This window comes from Lepidothrix coronata, unplaced genomic scaffold (assembly GCF_001604755.1).
Source record: "Lepidothrix coronata isolate B3197 unplaced genomic scaffold, Lepidothrix_coronata-1.0 Scaffold176, whole genome shotgun sequence".
Classification (NCBI taxonomy): Eukaryota; Metazoa; Chordata; class Aves; order Passeriformes; family Pipridae; genus Lepidothrix; species Lepidothrix coronata.
In genome coordinates this window covers 70,652-80,678 of record NW_016690356.1, presented here as the reverse complement: position 1 = coordinate 80,678, position 10,027 = coordinate 70,652, and the positions used below count along the sequence as shown (strand labels likewise).

Genomic DNA, 10,027 nt, shown 5'->3' with positions numbered 1-10,027 from the left:
CCTAAAGGGGCTCCAGGAGAGCTGGAGAGGGACTGGGGACAAGGGATGGAGGGACAGGACACAGGGAATGGCTTCCCACTGCCAGAGGGCAGGGAGAGATGGGATATTGGGAAGGAATTCCTGGCTGAGAGGGTGGGGAGGTGCTGGAATGGAATTCCCAGAGCATCTGTGGCTGCCCCTGGATCCCTGGAAGTGTCCAAGGCCAGCTTGGATGGGGCTTGGAGCAACCTGGTCTGGTGGAAGGTGTCCCTGCCCATCCAGGACCTGTTTAAGGTCCCTCCCAGCCCAAACCACTCCAGGATTCTCTGGGATCAGGTCGGAGCAGCACAGGCCCTGCTCCCTGGGCAGTGTGTCCATGGGGCAGCTGAGCCATCCCTGCCCTTCCCGTGCAGCCAGGGGGGGAATTTGGTCCAAAGCTCAGCCAACTTCCCAAGAAACAAGCAGGCAGGGAGAGGGAGGGAGTTTTCCAGCCGGGATCAGCTGCCTCAGCTCCAGCTCTGCCTCTGCACAACCCTCTCCTGCCTTCCCTGCCCGGCGCTCCGTGACAGCGGCGGCGGAGCGGGAATGTTTTACTACCTGGTTTCTGGTCCTGACATTCCCATGGCAACCTCCTCCCCCAGAGGAGTCCCAGTTTAGAGCTGCACAAGCAGGATCTGTTCAGGAAGGAATAAAGGTGGCAGTATGGAAAAGACACTTCCCCGTGTGTTCCTGACGGGCCGTGAATGGCGACGGAAGCGCCGCTGGATCCGAGGCCGTGTGGGTTTGGCAGGACACGCTTCCCAAGGGCAGGGGGCTCAGTGGGGCAAGGAATGTGAAATCAAGGACACTGCAGGAGGCACATCCAAGAGCTGGGATCAGCTGGAAGAGCCAGGATGCAGCAGGGACCTGGTGTGTGGCTGTAGGACAGGAGGGACAACGGGAATGAGGTGGGAGAGGGCTGGGAGTGACCAGTGTGGGCAGGAGCTTGTGCCTTGTCCCAGCTGTACATCCCAAATCTGATCCATCCCTGCCTGTCCTCCTCGGGAACACCATATCCCTCTGCCAGGCCCCCTTTGGTGTCCCCAGGAGCCATTTGGGGTGAACAGAAGGGGTTGGGTCACACCTTTGGGGCTGGAAAAAGGCTCGTTGAACGTGGCAGCTCCATGTGGATTTTCCTTTGGTTTCCCAAGATAACGAGGTCCTACAGTAATTTGGGACTGTTGGGGGGCTGCTGCAGGATCTGATGTGAGCATGGGGGATTTGAGGAATTGTGAGGTCTGGAAAAGGAGGCAGAGGGGGGACAGGGGGTGGGAAGGCAAGGAAGGAGCAGGAGGAGGGAGGTGAGGACAATCCAGGGAGGAGAGAGAAGGGGAGGGAGGGATGAGCGCCTGTGGAGAGCAAAGATTCCCATCTCCCTGCTCTGGTTTTGCTGGCAAAAGGAAGCCTCAACCCCCAAAATCTTACTGCCATCACCCTCCTTCCAGCCCAGCTCGGCAGAGGAGCAGCACCTCCCTGTCCCTGGGAGCTGAAGGACTCTGGGAATGGGTCACTCTGGGAAACCGGGCTCTCCAGCCCCGGATTTCCCTAATTTTGAGAGCCCAGTTTCCCAGAGTGACCCGTTCCCAGAGAGCAGCCCCTGCTCCGCTCAGCAGCACGAGGCTGGAGGGGCTGGAGGCACGGCAGGAGCACGGACAAGGCGGATTTGGAGGGATGCAGGGCTTGGAATGTGGCCTCCCGCAGGTGCAGCACCATGGGCACGGCGGGAGACGCCGAGTGGCTGCGCTGGGTGACGAAGCAGTTCGGGAACATCGCCGGGAAGGACAAGGAAATCAGCCTGGAAGAGTTCAAAAGTGCCCTGCAAGTGAAGGAGGTGAGGGGTCCCCGGGGATGGGCCGTGGGGGTCCTGCCCCAGGACAGCACCCAGCTCTGCCCCAGGAGGGGACCGAGGGAAAATCCAGCTTAAAAATGGGACTGTGAGGTGTTCATGGGGTTAGAGGATCCTGGGATGGTTTGGGAAGGAAGGACACTAAAGGTCTCTCCTCGTTACACCCTGTGCAGGGTGGTCACAAAACCTGCTCCAGGGAAAGGTGTCTCTGCCCATGGCAGGGGGTTGGAACGAGGTGCCAGAGGGCAGGGTTAGGTGGGATATTGGGAAGGAATTCTTCCCTGGGAGGGTAGTGAAGGACTGGAATGAAATTCCAAGGGAAGCTGTGGCTGCCCCTGGATCCCTGGAAGCAACCAAGGCCAGGCTGGGGCAACCTGGCTGTGCTGGAAGGTGTCCCTGCCCATGGGAGGGGGTGGAACAAGATGAGCTTTACGGTCCTTCCAAGCCAGGCATTCCAGGATCCCATGACTTGGGATCATCCCAGCTCCCGTGGTGCTCCCACAGTCCTTCTTTGCCGAGAGGTTCTTTGCCCTGTTCGACGCCGATGGCAGCGGCACCATCAGCCTGGAGGAGCTGCTGAGGGCCCTGAGGCTGCTCGTGCACGGGGACCAGCGGGACAAGCTCAGCTTCCTCTTCCAGGTCTACGACGTGGACGGTGAGACGAGGGAAAACGCACTGAGCCGTGGTTTTTTGGGATAAAGGTGGGATTTGGAAGGTGGGAGGGCTCTGCTCTGAGCAGAGCCAAGGGCTGGCGGGGGGTCTGCGCTGCTGGAGCTTCGTGTCTGTCTGGGATCATCATTCCATGGTGAGAACATCAAAAATCCGTCTGAAAGGCAGCAATTAAATTGGCCACATGTCAGGAATTCCCATGGAGTGCTTTCACCCTCAGCCATGGAGAGGAGTGGGCTCTGCTCTGCTCAAACACCAACTCCCCATCCCGGTTTCATGGACCTGGAGGATCATTTTGGTTGGAAAAGCCCTTTGAGATCGAGCCCAAGCTCCCCCAGCACTGCCAAGGCCACCACTAACCACGTCCCCAAGTGCCACATCCACAGGGCTTTCAAACCCCTCCAGGGGTTGGGGACCCCACCCCTGCCCTGGGCAGGTTGTTCCACTGCCCGACCACCCTTTCCACGAAGGAATTTTCCCCGGTGTCCAACGTGCCCCCCCAGGCAGCGGCTCCATCGAGGCGGAGGAGCTGCAGTTGGTGCTGCGCTGGTGCCTCCGGGAGAGCTCCGTGTCCCTGCCTGAGGAGCGCCTGGGGGACCTCACCAGGGCCCTCCTGGAGGCGGCTGACAGGGACCACAGCGGCTCCATCACCTTCCCGGAGCTCCGGGAGCAGCTGGAGGCCTTCCCAGAGCTCATGGAGAACCTGACCATCAGGTGGGACCCTCCGGCTGGGAGTCCCCCCCCGGGGAGCACATTTTTCCTCCTGTCTGGAGGAAAACTGGGGGGTTTCTGCTCCTGTCAAGGCTCTCGGGGGGGGCAAACTGGGCAGGGCTTGGCTGGCACTGGGAGCAACTTGGGAACCTTGGGCTTGGATGCAGGGATGGTGTTGGGATGGTGGTTTGGATGTTGGAATGGGTGCTGGGATGGTGTTGAGATGGGTGCAGGGATAATGCCAAGCCAGGTGCTGGTCTTGGATTGAGGGATTGGTGTTGAGGTTTGGGATTGTGATGGGATGGGCGTGGGACTTGGATACAGGGGTGAGTGCAGGGATGATGCCACAGGTCTGGGTGCAGGAATGGTGCTGGGATGGATGCAGGAATGGTGCTGGGATGGATGCAGGGATGGTGCTGGGATGGATGCAGGGATGGTGCTGGGATGGATTTGGGATGGATGTAGGGCTGATGCCACACTGGATGCTGGGCTGGGATGCAGGGATAGGTGCTGGGGTGGTGCAGGGTTGCCCCCATGCTGGTGCCAGCCCGGCACACGCCCGCCCCTGCTCCCCCTTCCCGGGAAGGCAGCTCAGCTCCCTTCTCCCAGTGCCGCCAGTTGGCTGAAGCCCCCGGAGCCCCCGGAGCGGCCCCGCCCGCGCTGCCTGTCCCGGGGCTACTGGTACAACCACCGGGGCCAGCTGGGCTGCCTGGGGGCCTTCGCCGCCCTCAACCTGCTGCTCTTCACCCTGGCGGCCCTGCGGCACCGCGGGCTCGGCCCCGCGATCATGCTGGCCCGGGGCTGCGGGCAGGGGCTCAACCTCGACTGTGCCCTCCTGGCTGTGAGTGCGGGGCACGGGCACGGGGAGGGGTTTAGGACTGTGGGGGGCCGGGAGGGACGAGGGTCTGCTGGGAGTCCAGGGGGGATGTTGCCCCCAGCATTTCCAGTTGCCCCCCAGCATCTCCATCTGCCCCTGGTATCTCCCAGTGCCTCCAGCCCCTCCCCTTGCCCCCTGGCATCTCCTACTACCCCCAACGTCTCCCATCGTCCCCTGGTATCTTCCATTGCTTCCCAATATTTCCCATTGCTTCCACCACCTCCAGCTGCCCCTGGCACCTCCACTTACCCCAAATATCTCCCATTACCCCCCTGGCATCTCCAATTACCCCAAACATCTCCCATTGCCCCCCCAGCATCTCCCATTGCCCCCAACAGCTCTAATTGTCTCCAGCACCTCCAATCATCCCCAAAATCTCCCATTGCCCCCTGGCATCTCCAGTTACACCCAACATCTCTCATTGCTCCCAACAACTCCACTTGCCCCTGGCATCTCCCGTTTCTCCCCAGCACCTCCCGTTGCCCCCCTGCTATTTCTCATTGCCCCCCCAGCTATTTCTCATTGCCCCCCCAGCATCTCCTGCTGCCACTGCCACCTCCAAATGCCCCACACATCTCTCATCGTCCCCTGGCACCTCCCATCGCCCCCCGCAATCCCTGACTGCCTCCCAACACCTCCCATTGCCCCCAAGTGCCCCTGGCATGCCCAATTTTCCCCTGGCACCTCTCATTGCCCCCCGGTATCTCCACGTGCCCCCAACACCCCTCCCTTTGTCCCCCCGCCCCGGAGGTGCCGATGCTGCGGCGGTGCCTGACCTGGCTCCGCTCCACGGCCGCGGCCGAGGCGCTGCCCCTGGACCAGCCCGTGCAGTGCCACCAGCTCGTGGGGTACGTGGTGCTGGCCCTGGGGGCCGCTCACAGCGGGGCTCACATCGCCCACCTCGGTGAGTGCCGGCGCTGCGGCGGGGGGACCTCGGCTACGGCGGGGGATCGGGGCAGAGGGCGCGGGGAGAGGGTGCTCCTGTCCCGGGGGGATGGAGATGTCCCGGGGGGATGGAGGTATCCCGGGGGGATGGAGGTATCCCAGGAATACGTGTCCTGGGGGATGCTCGTGTTGAGGGGGATGCCCGTATCCCAGAGGGATGCCCGTATCCCAGAGGGATGCAGATGTCCCGGGGAAGGGAGCTGATGTTCGGGGGGGATGCTCCTGTCCTGGAGGGGTGTGGATATCCCAGGGAAGGGATGCTCGTGTCCCGGGGGTGCACATGTCCCAGGAGGGGGATGTGAGCCCAGGAGAGGGGGTGCCCATGCCGAGGGGGGCTGCGAGGGTACAAGCAGGGCGTGGGCAGGGTGTGGGCAGGGCACAGGCAGGGTGTGGGCAGGAGCAGCAGCGGCGGGCGCGGCGGTGCCGCACAGTCTGTGATCCCCCTCTAGTGGTTCCCAGCCCGGCAGCCAAAGGGCTCCCGCTCCCCCCGCGCTGCTCCCGGGTGGCGTCTGGCACCCACAGCCCCGCACCCCAAAACCCTACACCCCCCAGCACCTCATAACCCTGCACCTCAAAACCCTACACCCCCCAGCAGCCCATAGCCCTGCACCCCAAAACCCTGCACCCTTCAGCCCTGCAACCCCCCCCACAGCCCTGCACCCCAAAACTCTGCACCCCACAGCCTTGCAACCCCCCGCCCAGTCCTGCACCCCTCAGCCCTGCACCCCCAGCACCCTCCAGTCCTGCACTCCCAAGCCCCCCATTGCCCTGCACCCCCCAGCCTGTCACCCCCCAGCCTCCCCAGCCCGCGGTGGGTGCCAGGGCTGCCCACCCCCCTCAGGGGAGCAGCTCTGCCCCCCCTGCCCACCCTCCCGCACGATCCCCCGGCACAGGATGCCCCGGTGCCCCCGGGACACGACACCGAGCCCGGGAAGGGGGTCAGGAGAGGGGGAACGGGGCATTCCCGCGGTGTCCGGGTGAAATCGGTGTCCCTGTGTGTGTGCCCCCAGCCCGGTTGGCACAGCAGGACGGGGGCCCTGCCCTGCTCGAGTCGCTGCTGTGGGCACGGCCCGGGGGGGGCGGCGTGGCGGGCACAGCCCCCCAGACCGGGCTGGCCCTGCTGGCGCTGCTGCTCGCCATGGGCACCTTCTCCAGCCCCTGCGTCCGGCGCCGCGGCCACTTCGAGGTGGGAAAGGGGAAAACCCCGGTGGGTGGGGTGGGGGCACCAGGGGGAGGGTCCCGTGGGTGGGTGGGTGGATGGGTGGGTGCCCATCCAGGGGCTGCCCCGTGGGGAAGGGGAGCTGGGCTGGTGCAGTGCCCCCGACACCCCCTGGACACTCCCCAGATTTGCAGGTTTGGGGTTTCTGGGCTTTTCTCCCCGGATGGGATAAGAGGGGAGGTGGGACAATAGGAATGGCTTCCCACTGGCAGAAGGCAGGGTTGGATAGGATATTGGGAAGGAATTCTCNTTCCAAGCCAAAGCATTCCAAGATTTCGAGCACCCTCTTCTCTGTTTGATCCCACAGAGACCCTCTGGCTGCACATCAGGTCTCTGGGCCAGTGGACCAACAGGCTGTACGAGTACTTCCAGCAGCTGGAATCACCCAGCCCGGAGCCGAATCCGCCCGGGAGGAGCCGGAGCTGGGCACAGGTCGGTGGGACTGGGATCAGCTCTGGGCAAACCCAGCAAAGCAGCACAGCCAGGTCTGGGCTGGATGTGGAGTGGATCCCTGGGGTGCTGGGTTATCCCTTGGGAGGCACATTCCCTGCACGGTGCTTGCCCAGCCCTGGGGGATTTTGTGTCCCACTGCCCTGCTGACCCTGCTGGAGGGACACAGCCCCTGGGAGCATCCCAGCAGTGATTCCTGCCCTTTGTTTTCCAGGAAGGCTCGGTGGCCTCTGGCAGGGATGGATCTGTCCAGCTGACAGCATTCAGAGCCACTGCCCCGGGACAGGACCTGGAGAGGGGGGTGAGCACCGAGCCCAGCCCAGGGCAGGGAGGGGGCTCTGCCCCATCCACAGCCAGGAGCGACCTGGAGGAACCAGCCCAGAGCTTCTTTGAGGGATCCTTCAAATGGAACCCCTCGGGTGTGCCCAGGGCCCTGCCAGGACACTGAGAGCCAGCACTGGTGGCTTTATCAGGATGTTGATCCCTCCAGGCTGGAGGAGCAGCCACAGAGGGGGATAGATTGGATACTGGATATCAGGAAGGAACTCTTGGCTGTGAGGGTGGGGAGGCCCTGGCACAGGTTGCCCAGAGAAGCTGTGGCTGCCCCACCCCTGGAAGTGTCCAAGGCCAGGTTGGAGCAACCTGGGCTAGTGGAAGGTGTCCCTGCCCAAGCAGGACCTGGATAATGTTTAAGGTCCCTTTCCACACAGAACATTCCATGATTCATTTGCCTTTCCCCCCCGGGATGCCCTGGCACAGCCTCACCTCGAGGCACAGTTTGGCTCCACCACGTTCCCTGTGCCCCCATTCCCTGCCCACAGGTTTTCTACTGGACCCACCTCTCCTACATCTCTGTCTGGACCCTCCTCATCCTCCATGGTCCCCACTTCTGGAAGTGGTTCTTGGTTCCTGGCTCCCTGTTTGTGCTGGAGAAGGTTCTGGGCTGGGCCTGGCGCCGGGCGGGGGGGCTGCACATCGTGGAGGTCAACCTGCTCCCCTCCAAGGTGTGCACCCAGAGCTCCTCTGGGGAGAGCAGGAATAACCCAGTAAACCAAGAGTTTCCATGGAAAACTGGGGGTTTGGATGGTTTAGGTTTGCAGGGAGAGGTGAAAGAAATTTCTTCGTTTTCAAGCCGTTGTTTATTTAATTGAGAATTTTTGCCGATTTTTCAAGTTCAAAAACACCCAAAGTCGTGGAACAACTGGAGCCAAAATGAAAACTGCCCAGATTCTTAATTTTGACAAAAAACCTGTTTGAGTCCAGCCTGAACTGGGACTGTTGTTCAACACAAAGTGGGCAGAGAACAGGGGAATAAACCCCCTTTTAGGTCCAACCTGGGAGTCTGTCTTGTGTGAGCCACTGCTTAAACTGGGAGACACAGCCCGGGGGTTCAGCTGCACAGGGACCCCCTGGGCACACCAGCCAGTGTCCTCTGGCTGCTCCAGCTTTCCTGCTCCCCTCCTCCTCCAGGTGACTCACCTGGTGATCCAGAGACCTCCATCTTTCCACTTCAAACCCGGGGACTACGTGTACCTGAACGTCCCGGCCATCGCCTCCTACGAGTGGCACCCCTTCTCCATCAGCAGCGCCCCCGAGCAGCCAGGTGGGAGCACAGCCTTCCCAATTGCCCATCCCTGGGGTGGTTTGCATCACTAGAATGATGTTTTGCATCCCTGGGCTGATGTTTTGCATCACCAGGGTGATGTTTTGCCAGCTTGGAGCAGCCTGGTCCCGTGGGAGGTGTCCCTGCCCGTGTGGCAGCAGGTGGCACTGGATGGGCTTTAAGGTCCNTTGGAGCAGCCTGGTCCCGTGGGAGGTGTCCCTGCCCGTGGCAGGGGGTGGAATGAGATGGACTTTAATCTCCCTTCCAGCCCAAAGCATTCCATGGTTCCATGATAACACATCTGCTCCTGTCCGTCCCTGGATGAGCAGAGGTGCCCCGTGGCTGCTCCCACTGAGTGAGCCAGCACAGTCACTGCAAACCCCTCATTCCCCCCAGCTCATGTGGGAATTGGGATAATTCCCTTTTTATTCAAGATCAAACCCATCCGATCCAGACAACTGGTGACAGATCCCTGGATCCCTGGGGGTGGATGTTGTGGGACATCCCCCAGGAGCACAGGCTTGGCCCTGGCTCTGACTGAGGGATGGGGCTGGAAGTGTGTGTGCAGCTGGATAACCCAGCTGGGAAAACCCCCGATCTCGGGAACAGGCAGGGTCAGGAGGGGCTGGGCAGGGAGGGGATGGCCCTGCTCTGCAGGGAGGGGATGTCCCTGCTCTGTGCAGGGAGGGGATGTCCCTGCTCTCTGCATCTCACAGGGCTCCACTGGGCCGGGGGAGACCCAGCGGCTCTGCAGCGTCAAGGTGAGGGGCCGGGGCCTTCCCTGGGCTCAGCATTCCTGGGGGGACCCACCTGTGGGCCTGACCACCCCATCCCTGCTCCTGAGCACCCCATCCCTGCTCCTGAGCACCCCATCCCTGCTCCTGACCACCCCATTCATGTTCCTGACCACCCTATTCATGTTCCTGACCACCCCATCCCTGTTCCTGACCACCTCATCCCTGTTCCTGATCACCCCATCCCTGTTCCTGACTGCCTCATCCCTGTTCCCAGCCATCCCATCCATGTGTCCCCATGTATGGATGGTCCCATGTGGGGCTGATCCCAACCCTGCCCTGCTGGAGCCTTCCTGCTCCTCCCCACCCCTCCTCTTCCTTTGCTCCCATAAAACTTCCCCAAATTCCACCTGCAATGCTCTTTGTGCTCTATCCCTGCTCTTCCCCTCAGGCTGGGAGTCGTTCCAGCCCCCTGTGATCCCTGTGTTCTCTCTCCCAGTGCTTCCTGGACGGTCCCTACGGGACCCCGACGCGGCGGATCTTCCTGTCGGAACACGCTGTGCTCATCGGGGCCGGGATTGGGATCACCCCCTTTGCCTCCATCCTGCAGAGCATCATGTACAGGTGGGTGTCCCTGCAGCTCAGGGTGCCCCTGGAGACCTGGGAGCTTCCCAGAACGGCCCTGGCTGGGTTTGGGAAGCACCAGGTGATGTTCAGCCAGAAAGACCTGTCTTTCGACACCCTTCGGGGTCCTGCTCGCTTCCAACCTCGGCACTCGGTTCCCAGACCCCCAGGGGGGTCCTCCCTCGGTGCCAGGATTTTCCCTGTGGGGGCAGGAAGGGACAGGAAGGAACATCCTGGGGCAGAAAAGGGACAGAGAGGGGCAGGAAGCACAGGAAAGAGCAGGAAGGGGCAGGAAAGGGAAGGCAGGGGCAGGAAGGTGCAGGAGTGGACA

The 10,027-nt window shown here is 62.1% G+C and overlaps 1 protein-coding gene across 1 annotated transcript in view; it reads left to right on the top strand.

Annotated features, from left to right (window-relative positions):
• Window positions 1-666: 666 nt before the first annotated feature.
• The window catches only part of NOX5 (NADPH oxidase, EF-hand calcium binding domain 5), a 13,064-nt gene continuing 3,703 nt past the window's right edge, over window positions 667-10,027 (top strand). The window contains exons 1-12 of the mRNA XM_017830224.1: window positions 667-756; window positions 1,720-1,849; window positions 2,369-2,519; window positions 3,037-3,247; window positions 3,854-4,085; window positions 4,872-5,025; window positions 6,077-6,252; window positions 7,557-7,739; window positions 8,206-8,338; window positions 8,735-8,799; window positions 9,055-9,099; window positions 9,572-9,696. Coding sequence (XP_017685713.1) covers window positions 1,730-1,849; window positions 2,369-2,519; window positions 3,037-3,247; window positions 3,854-4,085; window positions 4,872-5,025; window positions 6,077-6,252; window positions 7,557-7,739; window positions 8,206-8,338; window positions 8,735-8,799; window positions 9,055-9,099; window positions 9,572-9,696 — 1,595 coding nt within the window. The 5' untranslated portion in view covers window positions 667-756; window positions 1,720-1,729. The remainder of the gene's footprint in view (window positions 757-1,719; window positions 1,850-2,368; window positions 2,520-3,036; window positions 3,248-3,853; window positions 4,086-4,871; window positions 5,026-6,076; window positions 6,253-7,556; window positions 7,740-8,205; window positions 8,339-8,734; window positions 8,800-9,054; window positions 9,100-9,571; window positions 9,697-10,027) is intronic.